Source organism: Oncorhynchus masou, chromosome 2 (genome assembly GCF_036934945.1).
Source record: "Oncorhynchus masou masou isolate Uvic2021 chromosome 2, UVic_Omas_1.1, whole genome shotgun sequence".
Lineage (NCBI taxonomy): Eukaryota > Metazoa > Chordata > Actinopteri > Salmoniformes > Salmonidae > Oncorhynchus > Oncorhynchus masou.
Genome location: NC_088213.1, coordinates 13,835,350 through 13,858,411, shown reverse-complemented (window position 1 = coordinate 13,858,411; position 23,062 = coordinate 13,835,350). Strand labels below are relative to the sequence as shown.

At 47.4% G+C, this 23,062-nt stretch overlaps 1 protein-coding gene across 1 annotated transcript in view; it reads left to right on the top strand.

The window, feature by feature from the left end:
• LOC135552576 (UPF0606 protein KIAA1549L-like) overlaps positions 1–23,062 on the top strand; it is a 32,528-nt gene that overhangs the window by 3,322 nt on the left and 6,144 nt on the right. Inside the window, exons 2-7 of the mRNA XM_064984284.1 lie at positions 5,245–5,375; positions 5,666–5,898; positions 9,129–9,261; positions 19,543–19,950; positions 20,118–20,215; positions 20,651–21,006. Coding sequence (XP_064840356.1) covers positions 5,245–5,375; positions 5,666–5,898; positions 9,129–9,261; positions 19,543–19,950; positions 20,118–20,215; positions 20,651–21,006 — 1,359 coding nt within the window. The remainder of the gene's footprint in view (positions 1–5,244; positions 5,376–5,665; positions 5,899–9,128; positions 9,262–19,542; positions 19,951–20,117; positions 20,216–20,650; positions 21,007–23,062) is intronic.

Sequence of the window (23,062 nt, the reverse complement as noted above, 5' to 3'; positions counted from 1 at the left end):
TGGTGAGTGTGTATTAACTCCTTGTTCTTTGTGGTGAGTGTGTATTAACTCCTAGTTCCTTGTGGTGAGTGTGTATTAACTCCTAGTTCTTTGTGGTGAGTGTGTATTAACTCCTTGTTCTTTGTGGTGAGTGTGTATTAACTCCTAGTTCCTTGTGGTGAGTGTGTATTAACTCCTTGTTCTTTGTGGTGAGTGTGTATTAACTCCTAGTTCCTTGTGGTGAGTGTGTTTTAACTCCTAGTTCCTTGTGGTGAGTGTGTATTAACTCCTTGTTCTTTGTGGTGAGTGTGTATTACCTCCTTGTTCTTTGTGGTGAGTGTGTATTAACTCCTTGTTATTTGTGGTGTGTGTGTATTAACTCCTAGTTCCTTGTGGTGAGTGTGTATTAACTCCTAGTTCTTTGTGGTGAGTGTGTATTAACTCCTAGTTCCTTCTGGTGAGTGTGTATTAACTCCTTGTTCTTTGTGGTGAGTGTGTATTACCTCCTTGTTCTTTGTGGTGAGTGTGTATTAACTCCTTGTTATTTGTGGTGAGTGTGTATTAACTCCTAGTTCCTTGTGGTGAGTGTGTATTAACTCCTTGTTCTTTGTGGTGAGTGTGTATTACCTCCTTGTTCTTTGTGGTGAGTGTGTATTAACTCCTTGTTATTTGTGGTGAGTGTGTATTAACTCCTAGTTCCTTGTGGTGAGTGTGTATTAACTCCTTGTTCTTTGTGGTGAGTGTGTATTAACTCCTAGTTCCTTGTGGTGAGTGTGTTTTAACTCCTAGTTCCTTGTGGTGAGTGTGTATTAACTCCTTGTTATTTGTGGTGAGTGTGTATTAACTCCTAGTTCCTTGTGGTGAGTGTGTATTAACTCCTTGTTCTTTGTGGTGAGTGTGTATTAACTCCTAGTTCCTTGTGTTGAGTGTGTTTTAACTCCTAGTTCCTTGTGGTGAGTGTGTATTAACTCCTTGTTATTTGTGGTGAGTGTGTATTAACTCCTAGTTCCTTGTGGTGAGTGTGTATTAACTCCTTGTTCTTTGTGGTGAGTGTGTATTAACTCCTAGTTCCTTGTGGTGAGTGTGTATTAACTCCTAGTTCTTTGTGGTGAGTGTGTATTAACTCCTTGTTCTTTGTGGTGAGTGTGTATTACCTCCTTGTTCTTTGTGGTGAGTGTGTATTAACTCCTTGTTATTTGTGGTGAGTGTGTATTACCTCCTTGTTCTTTGTGGTGAGTGTGTATTAACTCCTTGTTATTTGTGGTGAGTGTGTATTAACTCCTAGTTCCTTGTGGTGAGTGTGTATTAACTCCTTGTTCTTTGTGGTGAGTGTGTATTAACTCCTAGTTCCTTGTGGTGAGTGTGTTTTAACTCCTAGTTCCTTGTGGTGAGTGTGTATTAACTCCTTGTTCTTTGTGGTGAGTGTGTATTACCTCCTTGTTCTTTGTGGTGAGTGTGTATTAACTCCTTGTTATTTGTGGTGAGTGTGTATTAACTCCTAGTTCCTTGTGGTGAGTGTGTATTAACTCCTAGTTCTTTGTGGTGAGTGTGTATTAACTCCTAGTTCCTTCTGGTGAGTGTGTATTAACTCCTTGTTCTTTGTGGTGAGTGTGTATTACCTCCTTGTTCTTTGTGGTGAGTGTGTATTAACTCCTTGTTATTTGTGGTGAGTGTGTATTAACTCCTAGTTCCTTGTGTTGAGTGTGTATTAACTCCTTGTTCTTTGTGGTGAGTGTGTATTACCTCCTTGTTCTTTGTGGTGAGTGTGTATTAACTCCTTGTTATTTGTGGTGAGTGTGTATTAACTCCTAGTTCCTTGTGGTGAGTGTGTATTAACTCCTTGTTCTTTGTGGTGAGTGTGTATTAACTCCTAGTTCCTTGTGGTGAGTGTGTATTAACTCCTAGTTCTTTGTGGTGAGTGTGTATTAACTCCTTGTTCTTTGTGGTGAGTGTGTATTACCTCCTTGTTCTTTGTGGTGAGTGTGTATTAACTCCTTGTTATTTGTGGTGAGTGTGTATTACCTCCTTGTTCTTTGTGGTGAGTGTGTATTAACTCCTTGTTATTTGTGGTGAGTGTGTATTAACTCCTAGTTCCTTGTGGTGAGTGTGTATTAACTCCTTGTTCTTTGTGGTGAGTGTGTATTAACTCCTAGTTCCTTGTGGTGAGTGTGTTTTAACTCCTAGTTCCTTGTGGTGAGTGTGTATTAACTCCTTGTTCTTTGTGGTGAGTGTGTATTACCTCCTTGTTCTTTGTGGTGAGTGTGTATTAACTCCTTGTTATTTGTGGTGAGTGTGTATTAACTCCTAGTTCCTTGTGGTGAGTGTGTATTAACTCCTAGTTCTTTGTGGTGAGTGTGTATTAACTCCTAGTTCCTTCTGGTGAGTGTGTATTAACTCCTTGTTCTTTGTGGTGAGTGTGTATTACCTCCTTGTTCTTTGTGGTGAGTGTGTATTAACTCCTTGTTATTTGTGGTGAGTGTGTATTAACTCCTAGTTCCTTGTGGTGAGTGTGTATTAACTCCTTGTTCTTTGTGGTGAGTGTGTATTACCTCCTTGTTCTTTGTGGTGAGTGTGTATTAACTCCTTGTTATTTGTGGTGAGTGTGTATTAACTCCTAGTTCCTTGTGGTGAGTGTGTATTAACTCCTTGTTCTTTGTGGTGAGTGTGTATTAACTCCTAGTTCCTTGTGGTGAGTGTGTTTTAACTCCTAGTTCCTTGTGGTGAGTGTGTATTAACTCCTTGTTATTTGTGGTGAGTGTGTATTAACTCCTAGTTCCTTGTGGTGAGTGTGTATTAACTCCTTGTTCTTTGTGGTGAGTGTGTATTAACTCCTAGTTCCTTGTGGTGAGTGTGTTTTAACTCCTAGTTCCTTGTGGTGAGTGTGTATTAACTCCTTGTTATTTGTGGTGAGTGTGTATTAACTCCTAGTTCCTTGTGGTGAGTGTGTATTAACTCCTTGTTCTTTGTGGTGAGTGTGTATTAACTCCTAGTTCCTTGTGGTGAGTGTGTATTAACTCCTAGTTCTTTGTGGTGAGTGTGTATTAACTCCTTGTTCTTTGTGGTGAGTGTGTATTACCTCCTTGTTCTTTGTGGTGAGTGTGTATTAACTCCTTGTTATTTGTGGTGAGTGTGTATTACCTCCTTGTTCTTTGTGGTGAGTGTGTATTAACTCCTTGTTATTTGTGGTGAGTGTGTATTAACTCCTAGTTCCTTGTGGTGAGTGTGTATTAACTCCTTGTTCTTTGTGGTGAGTGTGTATTAACTCCTAGTTCCTTGTGGTGAGTGTGTTTTAACTCCTAGTTCCTTGTGGTGAGTGTGTATTAACTCCTTGTTCTTTGTGGTGAGTGTGTATTACCTCCTTGTTCTTTGTGGTGAGTGTGTATTAACTCCTTGTTATTTGTGGTGAGTGTGTATTAACTCCTAGTTCCTTGTGGTGAGTGTGTATTAACTCCTAGTTCTTTGTGGTGAGTGTGTATTAACTCCTAGTTCCTTCTGGTGAGTGTGTATTAACTCCTTGTTCTTTGTGGTGAGTGTGTATTACCTCCTTGTTCTTTGTGGTGAGTGTGTATTAACTCCTTGTTATTTGTGGTGAGTGTGTATTAACTCCTAGTTCCTTGTGGTGAGTGTGTATTAACTCCTAGTTCTTTGTGGTGAGTGTGTATTAACTCCTAGTTCCTTCTGGTGAGTGTGTATTAACTCCTTGTTCTTTGTGGTGAGTGTGTATTACCTCCTTGTTCTTTGTGGTGAGTGTGTATTAACTCCTTGTTATTTGTGGTGAGTGTGTATTAACTCCTAGTTCCTTGTGGTGAGTGTGTATTAACTCCTTGTTCTTTGTGGTGAGTGTGTATTACCTCCTTGTTCTTTGTGGTGAGTGTGTATTAACTCCTTGTTCTTTGTGGTGAGTGTGTATTAACTCCTAGTTCCTTGTGGTGAGTGTGTATTAACTCCTAGTTCTTTGTGGTGAGTGTGTATTAACTCCTTGTTCTTTGTGGTGAGTGTGTATTACCTCCTTGTTCTTTGTGGTGAGTGTGTATTAACTCCTTGTTCTTTGTGGTGAGTGTGTATTACCTCCTTGTTCTTTGTGGTGAGTGTGTATTAACTCCTAGTTCCTTGTGGTGAGTGTGTATTAACTCCTTGTTCTTTGTGGTGAGTGTGTATTAACTCCTAGTTCCTTGTGGTGAGTGTGTTTTAACTCCTAGTTCCTTGTGGTGAGTGTGTATTAACTCCTTGTTCTTTGTGGTGAGTGTGTATTACCTCCTTGTTCTTTGTGGTGAGTGTGTATTAACTCCTTGTTATTTGTGGTGAGTGTGTATTAACTCCTAGTTCCTTGTGGTGAGTGTGTATTAACTCCTAGTTCTTTGTGGTGAGTGTGTATTAACTCCTAGTTCCTTGTGGTGAGTGTGTATTAACTCCTTGTTCTTTGTGGTGAGTGTGTATTACCTCCTTGTTCTTTGTGGTGAGTGTGTATTAACTCCTTGTTATTTGTGGTGAGTGTGTATTAACTCCTTGTTCTTTGTGGTGAGTGTGTATTAACTCCTAGTTCTTTGTGGTGAGTGTGTATTAACTCCTAGTTCTTTGTGGTGAGTGTGTATTAACTCCTTGTTCTTTGTGGTGAGTGTGTATTAACTCCTTGTTCTTTGTGGTGAGTGTGTATTAACTCCTTGGTATTTGTGGTGAGTGTGTATTAACTCCTAGTTCTTTGTGGTGAGTGTGTATTAACTCCTAGTTCTTTGTAGTGAGTGTGTATTAACTCCTTGTTCTTTGTGGTGAGTGTGTATTAACTCCTTGTTCTTTGTGGTGAGTGTGTATTAACTCCTTGTTCTTTGTGGTGAGTGTGTATTAACTCCTTGTTCTTTGTGGTGAGTGTGTATTAACTCCTAGTTCTTTGTGGTGAGTGTGTATTAACTCCTAGTTCTTTGTGCTGAGTGTGTATTAACTCCTTGTTATTTGTGGTGAGTGTGTATTAACTCCTAGTTCTTTGTGGTGAGTGTGTATTAACTCCTAGTTCCTTGTGTTGAGTGTGTATTAACTCCTAGTTCTTTGTGGTGAGTGTGTATTAACTCCTTGTTCTTTGTGGTGAGTGTGTATTAACTCCTTGTTCTTTGTGGTGAGTGTGTATTAACTCCTAGTTCTTTGTGGTGAGTGTGTATTAACTCCTAGTTCTTTGTGGTGAGTGTGTATTAACTCCTAGTGCTTTGTGGTGAGTGTGTATTAACTCCTTGTTATTTGTGGTGAGTGTGTATTAACTCCTTGTTCTTTGTTCAGATCCCTACGACACCTCGTTTGGTTCCCTGCAGCTTATTTCCATAAAGCCCATGACTGCTCCACCCACCTATTCACACCCCGCCTCCTCTGACCGCAGCCAAGACTCAGCCATCCTCAATGGAAATGGAGAGGTGAGACACACACACACACGCACACACGCACGCATACACACACACACACACTTTTTACATGTCTGTGCTTTTTCTCCTTCCTTCCTTCCTTCCTTCCTTCCTTCCTTCCTTCCTTCCTTCCTTCCTTCCTTCCTTCCTTCCTTCCTGCCTGCCTGCCTGCCTGCCTGCCTGCTTGCCTGCCTGCCTGCCTGCCTGCCTGCCTGCCTGCCTCCCTTCCTCCCTGCCTCCTCCCTGCCCCCTCCCTCCCTGCCTCCCTGCCTGCCTCCCTCCCTCCCTCCTCCCTTCTCCAGGTGAACCTAGCTCTGAAACAGAAGTCTGACATAGAACACTACAGGAACAAGCTAAGGCTGAAGGCCAAGAGGAAAGGGTACTATGACTTCCCTTCAGCGGACGGCAGCGGGAGTGGTAGCAGGACGCTGGCACAGAGGCAGAGACACGGACATGAGAGGGCACCTGGAGAGCATGGCCCACCACTGGAGCCTGATGAAGACCGGGCATCCACCTACGTCAAGTCCAGCAGGAGGTGAGATGGGGGAGGGTGTGAGGGGAAAGAGGAGGGGATGGGGATATATGTTGAGGTGTAGGTGGGTAGTTTGATAGTCCCTCCTCCAAAGCTTTTCAAGGACATTGATTGGCACTCTCTCTCTGTCTGTCACGCAGCCTCATTGACCAGTTGTCTGTCTGCAGTTCCATGCCCTCATCTAACCCTCCCTCTCTATAAATGCTCCCTCAGCATGGCAGTCTGTCTGTCTAATTGTTTCATTATCATCTTTCTGTGATCCAGAGGAGGGTCTCATCAGGCCTCTTTAATCAGACTAATCCTCTCCTGTCTCTGGGATGGTGCTGGGCTCTGGCCCCTGGTCCTCTGGTTTTCTGCTCCTCCAGTCTGGAGATAAGAGGATTTGGTGTACTTGTCTCAGAGCAGGGGAGCCCCTAAGGGGCTCTCCATTGGGACGGCTCTGCCATGCTCTGTCGTGCCATCATTTGCTACTGATGTAGACAGAGAGAGAATAGTTGTGGTTTGTTATGGATGCCGATGAGGGAAAAACACATATGCGTACATAACGCACAGACACGCACACAGACACGTACACAGACAAACACACACACACACACACACACACACACACACACACACACACACACACACACACACACACACACACACACACACACACACACACACACACACACACACACACACACACACACACTGTACAGGAGGAGAAAGGAAAGGCAGATGTTGGTTGTTTAGGTGATGGTTTTGTGATTTTCATTACTCTGTTTCTCTGGAGAACCAGCCTTCATATTCACTACTTGTTGCCCTCCTCGTCCTGTCTCCTCTCTCCTGTGTCCTGTCTCCTCTCTCCTGTGTCCTGTCTCCTCTCTCCTGTGTCCTGTCTCCTCTCTCCTGTCTCCTCTCTCCTGTGTCCTGTCTCCTGTGTCCTGTCTCCTGTCTCCTCTCTCCTGTGTCCTGTCTCCTCTCTCCTGTATCCTCTCTCCTGTCTCCTCTCTCCTGTGTCCTCTCTCCTGTGTCCTGTCTCCTGTGTCCTGTCTCCTGTGTCCTGTCTCCTCTCTCCTCTCTCCTGTGTCCTGTCTCCTCTCTCCTGTCTCCTCTCTCCTGTGTCCTGTCTCCTGTGTCCTGTCTCCTGTCTCCTCTCTCCTGTGTCCTGTCTCCTCTCTCCTGTCTCCTCTCTCCTGTCTCCTCTCTCCTGTGTCCTCTCTCCTGTGTCCTGTCTCCTGTGTCCTGTCTCCTGTCTCCTCTCTTCTGTCTACTCTCTTTTGTCTTCTCTCTTCTGTCTCCTCTCTTCTGTCTGCTCTCTTCTGTCTGCTCTCTCCTGTCTCTATCATCTTTGGTTCTGGTGAAGTTTCCCATAGAGACATGTTTGACAGACTCTCCAGTCATGCTCAGCCTGCTGATAGGACTGTGATGAGTGATGAGATAGCACTCCCAGAGCATGTTCACTGATCTGCATCACTGCATCTTGTTCAACAGACTGAAAAATATGTATCAATATTATCATACATATTACCTCCTCTCTAAGACGTCCTCAGTATGATGCCGTTTTAGGAGTTTCAGCATTGGCTGGCAGGGATAAGTGATTGAAAAACACACAATTATGTCAAATCAATCTGGCAGAGGAGATATTATGTTCAGGAGATATTATATTCAGACTTACACTACCGTTCAAAAGTTTGGGGTCACTTAGAAATGTCCTTGTTTTCCATGAAAACATACAGTACATGAAATGAGTTGCAAAATGAATAGGAAATATAGTCAAGATGTTGACAAGGGCTTCTTCCCTAAATAGTTCTTGCATAGTTTGGACCTGTGCTTTAGGTCATTGTCCTGTTGTAGGAGGAAATGGGCTCCAATGAAGCGCCGTTCACAGGGTATGGCATGGAGTTGCAAAATGGAGTGATACCATTCCTTCTTCAAGATCCCTTTTACCCTGAACAGATCTCCCACTACCATCACCACAGCACCCTCAGACCATCACATTGCCTCCACCATCCTTGACAGATAGCGTCAAGCACTCCTCCAGCATCTTTTCATTGTTTCTACGTCTCTCGAATATTCTTCTTTGTGATCTGGACACCTCAAACTTAGATTCGTCTGTCCATAACACTTTTTTCCAATATTCCTCTGTCCAGTGTCTGTGTTCTTTTGACCATCTTAATCTTTTCTTTTTATTGGCCAGTCTGAGATATGTTTTTTTTTCCTTTGCAACTCTGCCTAGAAGGCCAGCATCCCAGAGTCACCTCCTCACTGTTGACGTTGAGACTGGTGTTTTGTGGGTACTATTTAATGAAGCTGCCAGTTGAGGACGTGTGAGGCGTCTGTTTCTCAAACCAGACACTCTAATGAACTTGTCCTCTTGCTCAGTTGTGCACCGGGGCCTCCCACTCCTCTTTCTATTCTGGTTAGAGCCAGTTTGCACTGTTCTGTGAAGGGAGTAGTACACAGCGTTGTATGAGACCTTCAGTTCCTTGGCAATTTCTCGCATGGAATAGCCTTCATTTCTCAGAACAAGAATAGACTGATGAGTTTCAGAAGAAAGTTATTTGTTTCTGGCCATTTTGAGCCTGTAATCGAACCCACAAATGCTGACGCTCCAGATACTCAACTAGATACTCAACTAGTCTAAAGAAGGCCAGTTTTATTGCTTCTTTAATCAGAACAACAGTTTTCAGCTGTGCTAACATAATTGCAAAAGGGTTTTCTAATGATTAATTAGCCTTTTAAAATGATAAACTTGGATTAGCTAACACAACGTGCCATTGGAACACAGGAGTGATGGTTGCTGATAATGGGCCTCTGTAGATATTATGTACATATTATGTACATATTATGTAGATATTTGATAGAAAATCTGACGTAACAGTCATTTACAACATTAACAATGTCTACACTGTATTTCTGATCAATTTGATGTTATTTTAATGGACCAAAAAATTTGCTTTTCTTTCAAAAACAAGGACATTTCTAAGTGACCCCAGACTGTTGAACGGTAGTGTGGCTGGAAAGGCCTATAGAACATAATAGAATGTTGATTCATGATGACATTGTTGCTGCTGATGATGGTGAGGTTGATGACGAAGAAGACGATGACCACGAAGATGATAATGAAACCAGGAGTTTCTCCTAGTTAACTCTATTGTCTAAGGCGGTTTGTTGCACTCATTTGATTAACACATTCCTCTTCTTATTGGCTGATTGATTCGAGCTCTGTAACACTCTGTGATTGGCAGACACTCTCAGGTGAGGCAGCGGACCTATCGGAGCAGGCAGAGCCTGAACAGCCCGAGTACCGGAGGAACAGAGATGGACCTGCTGGTTATGAGGGAGAGACCCAGGAGAGGCATCAGGAACAGCGGCTACGACGTGAGTCCCACTCCCCTGATCCTGGTCCTGACCCTGGTCCTTACCCTGGTCCCGACCCTGGTTCTGACCCTGGTCCTGGTTCTGACCCTGGTCCTGGTTCTGACCCTGGTCCCGACCCTGGTTCTGACCCTGGTCCTGGTTCTGACCCTGGTCCTGACCCTGGTCCTGACCCTGGTCCTTTCCCACTGGCCCTATCTGAACTGGTGTTCTGGGTCTCAGAAGCAGACTGGGGTTCAAACACTATTTAAAATCTTTCAGTTACTTTGAGCATTTGCTCTAGTATGATGGGTTTGGAGTAGCAGATGGGTGAGGTTTGGAGTAGCAGATGGGTGAGGTTTGGAGTAGCAGATGGGTGAGGTTTGGAGTGCAGATGGGCAGGGTTTGGAATGGCAGATGGGTGGGTTTGGAGTGGCAGATGGGCGGGGTTGGAATGGCAGATGGGAGGGGTTTGGAGGGGCAGATGGGTGGGGTTTGGAGGGGCAGATGGGTGGGGTTTGGAGGGGCAGATGTGCGGGGTTTGGAATGGCAGATGGGAGGGGTTGGAATGGCAGATGGGTGGGGTTTGGAGGGGCAGATGGGTGGGGTTTTGAGGGGCAGATGTGCGGGGTTTGGAATGGCAGATGGGAGGGGTTTGGAGGGGCAGATGGGTGAGGTTTGGAATGGCAGATGGGTAGGGTTTGGAGTGGCAGATGGGTAGGGTTTGGAATGGCAGATGGGTAGGGTTTGGAGTGGCAGATGGGCGGGGTTGGAATGGCAGATGGGTAGGGTTTTGAGGGGCAGATGTGCGGGGTTTGGAATGGCAGATGGGAGGGGTTTGGAGTGGCAGATGGGCGGGGTTGGAATGGAAGATGGGTAGGGTTTTGAGGGGCAGATGTGTGGGGTTTGGAATGGCAGATGGGAGGGGTTTGGAGGGGCAGATGGGTGGGGTTTGGAATGGCAGATGGGTAGGGTTTGGAGTGGCAGATGGGTGGGGTTTGGAATGGCAGATGGGTGGGGTTGGAATGGCAGATGGGTGGGGTTTGGAAGGGCAGATGGGTAGGGTTGGAATGGCAGATGGGAGGGGTTTGGAGGGGCAGATGGGTGGGGTTGGAATGGCAGATGGGTAGGGTTTTGAGGGGCAGATGTGCGGGGTTTGGAATGGCAGATGGGAGGGGTTTGGAGGGGCAGATGGGTGGGGTTTGGAATGGCAGATGGGTAGGGTTTGGAGTGGCAGATGGGCAGGGTTGGAATGGCAGATGGGAGGGGTTTGGAATGGCAGATGGGTGGGGTTGGAATGGCAGATGGGTGGGGTTGGAATGGCAGATGAGAGGGGTTTGGAATGGCAGATGGGTGGGGTTGGAATGGCAGATGGGTGGGGTTTGGAGGGGTAGATGGGTGGGGTTTTGAGGGGCAGATGTGCGGGGTTTGGAATGGCAGATGGGAGGGGTTTGGAGGGGCAGATGGGTGAGGTTTGGAATGGCAGATGGGTAGGGTTTGGAGTGGCAGATGGGTAGGGTTTGGAATGGCAGATGGGTAGGGTTTGGAGTGGCAGATGGGCGGGGTTGGAATGGCAGATGGGTAGGGTTTTGAGGGGCAGATGTGCGGGGTTTGGAATGGCAGATGGGAGGGGTTTGGAGTGGCAGATGGGCGGGGTTGGAATGGCAGATGGGTAGGGTTTTGAGGGGCAGATGTGCGGGGTTTGGAATGGCAGATGGGAGGGGTTTGGAGGGGCAGATGGGTGGGGTTTGGAATGGCAGATGGGTAGGGTTTGGAGTGGCAGATGGGTGGGGTTTGGAATGGCAGATGGGTGGGGTTGGAATGGCAGATGGGTGGGGTTTGGAGGGGCAGATGGGTAGGGTTGGAATGGCAGATGGGAGGGGTTTGGAGGGGCAGATGGGTGTGGTTGGAATGGCAGATGGGTAGGGTTTTGAGGGGCAGATGTGCGGGGTTTGGAATGGCAGATGGGTAGGGTTTTGAGGGGCAGATGTGTGGGGTTTGGAATGGCAGATGGGAGGGGTTTGGAGGGGCAGATGGGAGGGGTTTGGAATGGCAGATGGGAGGGGTTTGGAATGGCAGATGGGTGGGGTTGGAATGGCAGATGGGTGGGGTTTGGAATGGCAGATGGGTGGGGTTGGAATGGCAGATGGGTGGGGTTGGAATGGCAGATGGGAGGGGTTTGGAATGGCAGATGGGTGGGGTTGGAATGGCAGATGGGTGGGGTTGGAATGGCAGATGGGAGGGGTTTGGAATGGCAGATGGGTGGGGTTGGAATGGCAGATGGGTGGGGTTGGAATGGCAGATGGGTGGGGTTGGAATGGCAGATGGGTAGGGTTTGGAATGGCAGATGGGTAGAGGTTGGAATGGCAGATGGGTGGGGTTGGAATGGCAGATGGGAGGGGTTTGGAATGGCAGATGGGTGGGGTTTGGAATGGCAGATGGGTAGGGTTTTGAGGGGCAGATGTGCGGGGTTTGGAATGGCAGATGGGAGGGGTTTGGAGGGGAGGGTTTGGAGGGCAGATGGGTGGGGTATGGAATGGCAGATGGGTAGGGTTTGGAATGGCAGATGGGCAGGGTTGGAATGGCAGATGGGAGGGGTTTGGAATGGCAGATGGGTGGGGTTGGAATGGCAGATAGGTGGGGTTGGAATGGCAGATGGGAGGGGTTTGGAATGGCAGATGGGTGGGGTTGGAATGGCAGATGGGAGGGGTTTGGAATGGCAGATGGGTGGGGTTTGGAATGGCAGATGGGTAGGGTTTTGAGGGGCAGATGTGCGGGGTTTGGAATGGCAGATGGGAGGGGTTTGGAGGGGCAGATGGGTGGGGTTTGGAATGGCAGATGGGTAGGGTTTGGAGTGGCAGATGGGCAGGGTTGGAATGGCAGATGGGAGGGGTTTGGAATGGCAGATGGGTGGGGTTGGAATGGCAGATGGGTGGGGTTGGAATGGCAGATGGGAGGGGTTTGGAATGGCAGATGGGTGGGGTTTGAATGGCAGATGGGAGGGGTTGGAATGGCAGATGGGTGGGGTTTGGAATGGCAGATGGGTGGGGTTGGAATGGCAGATGGGTGGGGTTGGAATGGCAGATGGGAGGGGTTTGGAATGGCAGATGGGTGGGGTTGGAATGGCAGATGGGTGGGGTTGGAATGGCAGATGGGAGGGGATTGGAATGGCAGATGGGTGGGGTTGGAATGGCAGATGGGTGGGGTTGGAATGGCAGATGGGTGGGTTGGAATGGCAGATGGGTAGGGTTTGGAATGGCAGATGGGTAGGGGTTGGAATGGCAGATGGGTGGGGTTGGAATGGCAGATGGGTGGGGTTTGCAATGGCAGATGGGTGGGGTTGGAATGGCAGATGGGAGGGGTTTGGAATGGCAGATGGGTGGGGTTGGAATGGCAGATGGGAGGGGTTTGGAGGGGCAGATGGGTGGGGTTGGAATGGCAGATGGGAGGGGTTTGGAATGGCAGATGGGTGGGGTTGGAATGGCAGATGGGAGGGGTTTGGAGGGGCAGATGGGTGGGGTTGGAATGGCAGATGGGAGGGGTTTGGAGGGGCAGATGCGTGGGGTTTTGAGGGGCAGATGTGCGGGGTTTAGAGTGGCAGATGGGCGAGGTTGGAATGGCAGATGGGTGGGGTTTGAAATAATGTTATTGATTCCATTGTGTCAGCCAGCTAAAGTATTTGCAATTATTTCAAATAGTATTTGAACCCAGGACTGCGCCAGTTACAGCATTGTGAAAAAGTATTGCCCCTTTCTCATTTTCTCTTGGACTTGAAACGAGCAGTTCATGCTTGTAAAGCAGTCCTGCATGCATGTATGTTTATTTTGTTTTTTGTAAACTCAGGTTCCCTTTATCTAACATTAGTTTTTTTTGCTGAAGATCTGACAACATTCAGTATCAAAAATATGCAAAAATAGAGAAAATGTAAAAGGGGGCAAATCCTTTTTCCTGACACTGTATCTGTGGCTTACATGTCCACAGTCGTTAAAACCACTCATTTACAGGTGATTTACTATCCAAACATAGCTAACATCCCCAGGTGACTGGAGACAACAGCTCCCTGTTGCAAACAAACAAACATATATACCTGCACGCTCCAAATGTTTTGTATGGTGCTGAGGACAAAATAAACACAAACACATTCACTGCTTGCTGCAAAAAGTGTTGACTTGGAATGATTCAGACTAGTGCATGTTTCACAACAGACACATCACTGGGTAGTGTTTGTAGTACCTCTGGCAGGGTACTGTTGCAGTCAAGGCAGTTGTCTTAAGGTGTAGAGGTGAGTTCCATTCAACATCACAACATATTGCAATCCTGAATGCACCCCTAATAGAGCTCTCCAGGAGTCAAAGTCTCAGATAGGAACTGGACTGTCCACATACAGGTGTGGTTGAAGTTAAGCACATCAGACTGCAGTGAAGGAGTTGCTTAATGGATGATAGTGGTAGATTCATAAGGTGTTCTTTATAGTTTTGGTTTATGATACCTTTCAGACATGTTCCTCTCCTCTCCTCTCCTCTCCTCTCCTCTCCTCCTCTCCTCTCCTCTCTCCTCTCCTCTCCTCTCCTCTCCTCTCCTCTCCTCTCCTCTCCTCTCCTCTCCTCTCCTCTCCTCTCCTCTCCTCTCCTCTCCTCTCCTCTCCTCTCCTCTCCTCTCCTCTCCTCTCCTCTCCTCTCCTCTCCTCTCCTCTCCTCTCCTCTCCTGATACTGTTGCTGCATAGATGATGCTGGACAGATGCAGTTAGAATATCAAGAGGCTAAAGAGCAGCTCCCTGAAGTCATGTTTCAGATCACTACTTAACAAACACCACAATTATCTCTAAGACACTCACAACACTGTTAATATCTTATAACCTTTAACCTTTCATTTACAAACAAAGAGAAGGAGGTAGTTTTACAGTAAGCTCCTTCTTTACAAACAGAACAGCATAGTGTCTTTCTCTCCTTTATCTAATCATCTCAGACATTGGTTTTAACAATAACCACATATTACAGCTAATAGAATATGTATCACATTTACCACAGACAGTAACAACTCTTTGAGTCTATTGTCAATATCCTCTACATAGAGAAGCATAATTTCCTCCCAAGCAACCTGTCTTCATACTTCTCTTCCTCTAGTCCTCCCTCCACTGTTCTGCTCCCTGTTCTGCTCCCTCCACTGTTCTGCTCCCTGTCTTCCTCTAGTCCTCCCCTCCACTGTTCTGCTCCCTGTCTTCCTCCACCTCCTCCCTCCACTGTTCTGCTCCCTGTCTTCCTCCACCTCCTCCCTCCACTGTTCTGCTCCCTGTCTTCCTCCACCTCCTCCCTCCACTGTTCTGCTCCCTGTCTTCCTCCACCCTCCTCCCTCCACTGTTCTGCTCCCTGTCTTCCTCCACCTCCTCCCTCCACTGTTCTGCTCCCTGTCTTCCTCCACCTCCTCCCTCCACTGTTCTGCTCCCTGTCTTCCTCCACCTCCTCCCTCCACTGTTCTGGACTGGCTCTATTGATTACAGTGGGAACGCTTGCTCTGCGGGCCATATCACTGCGGATCCACGTCTCCGCCTGTCCGTGTTGCTCGGGAACTGATTTATGAGGCGGCTGCGCCAGGTCTCCTGTGGCTGCTGCCTTCCACTCGCACAGGAAGTAGGGCACCCTCAGATCCAACTCATTTATCACCCTGAGAGAGAGTGGGATGGAGGAAGAGAGAGGCTGGAGGGAGAAAGCAAGGAGGGAGAGGTGGATATAGAGAGAGCAGAGCGAGCACAGAGCGTGGGTGAGAAAAGGGAAGGAGAGAGTGAGAAAGGGGAAGGAGAGAGTGAGAGAGAGAGAGAGAGTGAGTGAGTGAGAGTGAGAGAGTGAGAGAGTGAGTGAGAGAGTGAGAGAGAGTGAGAGAGAGAGAGAGAGAGAGAGACTGAGTGAGAATGAGAGTGAGAGTGAGAGAGTGAGAGAGTGAGTGAGTGAGTGAGTGAGAGAGAGAGAGATATAACAGTAGGCTAACACACACAGACCTCCAGTAGTTTACCGCAGTGCTTAATTACTTCTACAGTGATTTGCCGGATTGTTTATCGCCACAATTAATCTCCGGGGGGCGGGACAAGGAGAGGGGAGGAGGAGATGGAGAGATAAACAGAAACACAACTCACACTCCATACAAAACTGTCCCGGTAGCACTCTACCCTACAGAGACCAACCAGAGCGATAGCAGTTCCACTGGAGGAATACTGAACACCTATTCATGTGAGATATTACAGGACCACAGTGTACCATCAAGCAGCTCTGGCTAACTTAGTCAGCATCTTGTCAACAACAACGCACAGCCAGGATGAGTCACTAGTATAGCTTCCTGAATCGTTAAAGCCACTTGAACATTTCTCATCTGACCATCTCTGGTTGAGTCAGTGGCATTCCACCCAGCTATCAGGGGACTGTTCATTTGCCGTCGTAGCACTGTGCTCGTAAATCATGAAATGGGGGGGTTGCAATGTATTGTGGGATAGTACTTCAGTACTGTAAAGAGAAAGTACTTGGCACAAGTGTCTTTGGGGTTGTGGTGTGTTTCTGTGTAAAGGACATGGCTCCCTAAACCGGGGCAGCATCACCAGTTTGCAGGGTGCTAATAAAGTGGATGAAGAGTTTTTGTTTGAGCCTCAGAGAGCACTAAAATGATCTACTCTGATAGATCTGGGAGACAATGACACTCTACTCTGAAAGGTCTGGAAGACAATGACACTCTATTCTGATAGATCTGGGAGACAATGACACTCTACTCTGATAGATCTGGGAGACAATGACACTCTACTCTGATAGATCTGGGAGACAATGACACTCTACTCTGATAGATCTGGGAGACAATGACACTCTACTCTGATAGATCTGGAAGACAATGACTCTCTACTCTGATAGATCTGGGAGACAATGACACTCTACTCTGATAGATCTGGGAGACAATGACACTCTACTCTGACAGATCTGGGAGACAATGACACTCTACTCTGATAGGTCTGGGAGACAATGACACTCTACTCTGATAGGTCTGGGAGACAATGACACTACTCTGAAAGGTCTGGGAGACAATGACACTCTACTCTGATAGATCTGGGAGACAATGACACTCTACTCTGATAGGTCTGGGAGACAATGACACTACTCTGATAGGTCTGGAAGACAATGACACTCTACTCTGAAAGGTCTGGGAGACAATGACTCTCTACTCTGATAGATCTGGAAGACAATGACACTCTACTCTGATAGATCTGGGAGACAATGACACTCTACTCTGATAGATCTGGGAGACAATCACACTCTACTCTGATAGGTCTGTGAGACAATGACTCTCTACTCTGATAGATCTGGGAGACAATGACACTCTACTCTGATAAAGTCTGGGAGGCAATGACACTCTACTCTGATAGATCTGGAAGACAATGACACTCTACTCTGATAGGTCTGGGAGACAATGACACTCTACTCTGATAGGTCTGGGAGGCAATGACACTCTACTCTGAAAGGTCTGGGAGACAATGACACTCTACTCTGAAAGGTCTGGGAGACAATGACACTCTACTCTGATAGGTCTGGGAGACAATGACACTCTACTCTGATAGATCTGGGAGACAATGACACTCTACTCTGATAGATCTGGGAGACAATGACACTCTACTCTGATAGTTCTGGAAGACAATGACACTCTACTCTGATAGGTCTGGGGACAATGACTCTCTACTCTGATAGATCTGGGAGACAATGACACTCTACTCTGAAAAGTCTGGTAGGCAATGACACTCTACTCTGATAGATCTGGGAGACAATGACACTCTACTCTGATAGGTCTGGGAGACAATGACTCTCTAATCTGATAGATCTGGGAGACAATGACACTCTACTCTGAAAAGTCTGGTAGGCAATGACACTCTACTCTGATAGGTCTGGGAGACAATGACACTTTACTCTGATAGGTCTGGGAGACAATGACACTCTACTCTGAAAAGTCTGGGAGGCAATGACACTCTACTCTGAAAGTCTGGGAGGCAATGACACTCTACTCTGATAGGTCTGGGAGACAATGACACTCTACTCTGATAGATCTGGGAGACAATGACACTCTACTCTGATAGATCTGGAAGATAATGACTCTCTACTCTGATAGATCTGTGAGACAATGACACTCTACTCTGATAGGTCTGGGAGACAATGACACTCTACTCTGATAGGTCTGGGAGACAATGACACTCTACTCTGATAGATCTGGAGACAATGACTCTACTCTGAAAGGTCTGGGAGATAATGACACTCTACTCTGATAGGTCTGTGAGACAATGACACTCTACTCTGATAGGTCTGGGAGGCAATGACACTCTACTCTGATAGGTCTGGGAGACAATGACACTCTACTCTGAAAGGTCTGGGAGACAATGACACTCTACTCTGATAGGTCTGGGAGACAATGACTCTCTACTCTGATAGGTCTGGGAGACAATGACTCTCTACTCTGATAGATCTGTGAGACAATGACTCTCTACTCTGATAGGTCTGGGAGATAATGACACTCTACTCTGATAGGTCTGTGAGACAATGACTCTCTACTCTGATAGGTCTGGGAGGCAATGACACTCTACTCTGATAGGTCTGGGAGACAATGACACTCTACTCTGATAGGTCTGGGAGATAATGACACTCTACTCTGATAGGTCTGGGAGACAATGACACTCTACTCTGAAAGGTCTGGGAGACAATGACTCTACTCTGATAGGTCTGGGAGACAATGACACTCTACTCTGATAGGTCTGGGAGACAATGACACTCTACTCTGATAGGTCTGGGAGATAATGACACTCTACTCTGATAGGTCTGGGAGACAATGACACTCTACTCTGATAGGTCTGGGAGATAATGACACTCTCTGATAGGTCTGGGAGACAATGACACTCTACTCTGATAGGTCTGGGAGACAATGACACTACTCTGATAGGTCTGGGAGACAATGACTCTACTCTGATAGGTCTGGGAGACAATGACACTCTACTCTGATAGGTCTGGGAGACAATGACACTCTACTCTGATAGGTCTGGGAGATAATGACACTACTCTGATAGGTCTGGGAGACAATGACACTCTACTCTGATAGGTCTGGGAGACAATGACTCTACTCTGATAGGTCTGGGAGACAATGACACTCTACTCTGATAGGTCTGGGAGATAATGACACTCTACTCTGATAGGTCTGGAGACAATGACTCTCTACTCTGATAGATCTGTGAGACAATGACTCTCTACTCTGATAGATCTGGGAGACAACGACTCTCTACTCTGATAGGTCTGGGAGACAATGACACTACTCTGATAGGTCTGGGAGACAATGACTCTACTCTGATAGGTCTGGGAGACAATGACTCTACTCTGATAGGTCTGGGAGACAATGACTCTACTCTGATAGGTCTGGGAGACAATGACACTCTACTCTGATAGGTCTGGGAGACAATGACACTCTACTCTGATAGGTCTGGGAGATAATGACACTACTCTGATAGGTCTGGGAGACAATGACACTCTACTCTGATAGGTCTGGGAGACAATGACTCTACTCTGATAGGTCTGGGAGACAATGACACTCTACTCTGATAGGTCTGGGAGATAATGACACTCTACTCTGATAGGTCTGTGAGACAATGACTCTCTACTCTGATAGATCTGTGAGACAATGACTCTCTACTCTGATAGATCTGGGAGACAACGACTCTCTACTCTGATAGGTCTGGGAGACAATGACACTCTACTCTGATAGATCTGGGAGACAATGACTCTCTACTCTGATAGGTCTGGAGACAATGACTCTCTACTCTGATAGGTCTGTGAGACAATGACTCTCACTCTGATAGGTCTGGGAGACAATGACTCTCTACTCTGATAGGTCTGAACTATTAGCTCTACTAGTACTAATTGGAAATGAAGTGTGAACACAAGGTTGCTGAGGAGGACGGCTCATCCCTGGAGGCATGTGTTTGATACCATTCCACTGATTCTGCCAGTCAACCTCCTGGGCAGTGTGTGTGTGTGTGTGTGTGTGTGTGTGTGTGTGTGTGTGTGTGTGTGTGTGTGTGTGTGTGTGTGTGTGTGTGTGTGTGTGTGTGTGTGTGTGTGTGTGTGTGTGTGTGTGTGTGTGTGTGTGTGTGTGTGTGTGTGTGTGTGTGTGTGTGTGTGTGTGTGTGTGTGTGTGTGTGTGTGTGTGTGTGTGTGTGTGTGTGTGTGTGTGTGTGTGTGTGTGTGTGTGTGTGTGTGTGTGTGTGTGTGTAACCAATTCCCCTCTTTTTCTCTGTGTTTCAGACTGAACCGGAGCTGATTGAGGAGACCAACGTGGATCGTCTGATTGGCCCGCGGGGGGGTTATGTCTGCCCCAAAGGGGTCAAAGGTCACTCAGAGACCTCCACGTTGAGCTCCCAGCCGTCCATCGACGAGGTACGCCAGCAGATGCACCTGCTCTTGGAGGAGGCCTTCAGCCTGGCCTCAGGGGGACACTCCTCCACAGCCGCACGCCACCACCACTCCCATCACCCCCACCACGGTTACCACCACGGTTACCACCACGGCCACTACAGCCCCGGACCTCCACCCCTGCCCTACTCTGACGTGGTGACCAGTGCCCCGGGAACCATGAGCCGTGGCCGGGGAGAAGGGCTGCAGTGGGTGCCGGCGTACGGAGCAGACATGTATCAGTGCAGCCTCCCCAAACCTGTGAGTGGGTGGAAGGATACAACCTCTGGGAATGGTTATGTTAGGTCAAAATGTACTACTGTACTGGTTCTAGTTGACTAAACCTTAACAAGTAGACACTTTCTCCTATCAGAATACATCAACCCACAGTATATTATTCATGTGTGTGTTGACTTGTCTTATTCCAGGCATTTAGGTTCACCCAGCTTCCTGACATGGTTATGACCTCTCCTCCACCCCCTATTCCCCCTCGCACCGGCCCCCCTCCAGGGACCTCTCTAAGACGGTACGGCCAGGACACACACACACACACACACACACACACACACACACACACACACACACACACACACACACACACACACACACACACACACACACACACACACACACACACACAGCCCCATAGCACTATTCTCACCTTTCCTCAAATGAATCAAAGCTGCAACACCTCTCTCACCCCAAAATGAATCACTGAACTCCCCAACATTCACATGGTAATATTCACCAGGGAAATGCAGTGTGGCCAGACTGATCTCAGTCGTGTATACTGCACATTTGAAAGCAGAATCAGTGCAGAGGAAGATGACATGAATAGCAATGAGAATCCAGTGTTACTGTGGGTCTTATATCGAGCACCACTGTCCTCTTGTGGTGAAGAATATGTGTTGCATGTGAATGTGATTTTGTGATGTGAGCATTATCTCTCTCTCTGACTCAGCTCCTCGCCTGACCTGGGGTCCACGGCCAGGATCTCAGAGTCTGGGACCAAAATGACGGACATGCAGACCCAGCATAATGACAGCAGCGTCCCCTATGTCTCTCTCTCTAGAGCAGCACTCCCCTCAGTCCCCCTCTCCAGAGCAGCACTCCCCTCAGTCCCCCTCTCCAGAGCAGCACTCCCCTCAGTCCCCCTCTCCAGAGCAGCACTCCCCAGCACTCAGTCCCCCTCTCCAGAGCAGCACTCCCCTCAGTCCCCCTCTCCAGAGCAGCACTCCCCTCAGTCCCCCTCTCCAGAGCAGCACTCCCCTCAGTCCCCCTCTCCAGAGCAGCACTCCCCTCAGTCACAGCAGAACAGCCGGTGTTCACCTACTCAGGTCAGAACCTGTTTGTCTGTTGTTTTTTATTGTTTTATTATCCTAGCTGGGTCTAGGTTAGGAGTTAGGGCTTGGGTAAGGGGTTTGGGTAAGGAGTTTGGGTAAGGAGTTTGGGTAAGGAGTTTGGGTATGGAGTTTGGGTAAGGAGTTTGGTGTAAGGAGTTTGGGTAAGGAGTTTGGGTAAGGAGTTTGGGTAAGGAGTTTGGGTAAGGAGTTTGGGTAAGGAGTTAGGGCTTGGGTAAGGAGTTTGGGTAAGGAGTTTGGGTAAGGAGTTTGGGTAAGGAGTTTGGGTAAGGAGTTTGGGTAAGGAGTTTGGGTAAGGAGTTTGGGTAAGGAGTTTGGGTAAGGGGTTTGGGTAAGGAGTTTGGGTAAGGAGTTTGGGTAAGGAGTTTGGGTAAGGAGTTAGGGCTTGGGTAAGGAGTTTGGGTAAGGAGTTTGGGTAAGGAGTTTGGGTAAGGAGTTTGGGTAAGGAGTTTGGGTAAGGAGTTTGGGTAAGGAGTTTGGGTAAGGAGTTTGGGTAAGGAGTTTGGGCTTGGGTAAGGAGTTTGGGTAAGGAGTTTGGGTAAGGAGTTTGGGTAAGGAGTTTGGGTAAGGAGTTTGGGTAAGGAGTTTGGGTAAGGAGTTTGGGTAAGGAGTTTGGGTGGGGTTTGGGTAAGGAGTTTGGGTAAGGAGTTTGGGTAAGGAGTTTGGGTAAGGAGTTTGGGGAGTTTGGGTAAGGAGTTTGGGTAAGGAGTTTGGGTAAGGGTTTGGGTAAGGAGTTTGGGTAAGGAGTTTGGGTAAGGAGTTTGGGTAAGGAGTTAGGGCTTGGGTAAGGAGTTTGGGTAAGGAGTTTGGGTAAGGAGTTTGGGTAAGGAGTTTGGGTAAGGAGTTTGGGTATGGAGTTTGGGTAAGGAGTTTGGGTAAGGAGTTTGGGTAAGGAGTTTGGGTAAGGAGTTTGGGTAAGGAGTTTGGGTAAGGAGTTTGGGTAAGGAGTTTGGGTAAGGAGTTTGGGTAAGGAGTTTGGGTAAGGAGTTTGGGTAAGGAGTTTGGGTAAGGAGTTTGGGTAAGGAGTTTGGGTAAGGAGTTTGTGGAGTTTGGGTAAGGAGTTTGGGTAAGGAGTTTGGGTAAGGAGTTTGGGTAAGGAGTTTGGGTAAGGAGTTTGGGTAAGGAGTTTGGGTAAGGAGTTTGGGTAAGGAGTTTGTAAGGAGTTTGGGTAAGGAGTTTGGGTAAGGAGTTTGGGTAAGGAGTTTGGGTAAGGAGTTTGGGTAAGGAGTTTGGGTAAGGAGTTTGGGTAAGGAGTTTGGGTAAGGAGTTTGGGTAAGGAGTTTGGGTAAGGAGTTTGGGTAAGGAGTTTGGGTAAGGAGTTTGGTTAAGGAGTTTGGGTAAGGAGTTTGGGTAAGGAGTTTGGGTAAGGAGTTTGGGTAAGGAGTTTGGGGAGTTTGGGTAAGGAGTTTGGGTATGGAGTTTGGGTAAGGAGTTTGGGTAAGGAGTTTGGGTATGGAGTTTGGGTATGGAGTTTGGGTAAGGAGTTTGGGTAAGGAGTTTGGGTAAGGAGTTTGGGTATGGAGTTTGGGTAAGGAGTTTGGGTAAGGAGTTTGGGTATGGAGTTTGGGTAAGGAGTTTGGGTAAGGAGTTTGGGTAAGGAGTTTGTGCTTGGGTAAGGAGTTTGGGTAAGGAGTTTGGGTAAGGAGTTTGGGTAAGGAGTTTGGGTAAGGAGTTTGGGTAAGGAGTTTGGGTAAGGAGTTTGGGTAAGGAGTTTGTGCTTGGGTAAGGAGTTTGGGTAAGGAGTTTGGGTAAGGAGTTTGGGCTTGGGTAAGGGGTTTGGGTAAGGAGTTTGGGTAAGGAGTTTGGGCTTGGGTAAGGGGTTTGGGTAAGGAGTTTGGGCTTGGGTAAGGGGTTTGGGTAAGGAGTTTGGGTAAGGAGTTTGGGTAAGGAGTTTGTGCTTGGGTAAGGAGTTTGGGTAAGGAGTTTGGGTAAGGAGTTTGGGTAAGGAGTTTGGGTAAGGAGTTTGTGCTTGGGTAAGGAGTTTGGGTAGGGAGTTTGGGTAAGGAGTTTGG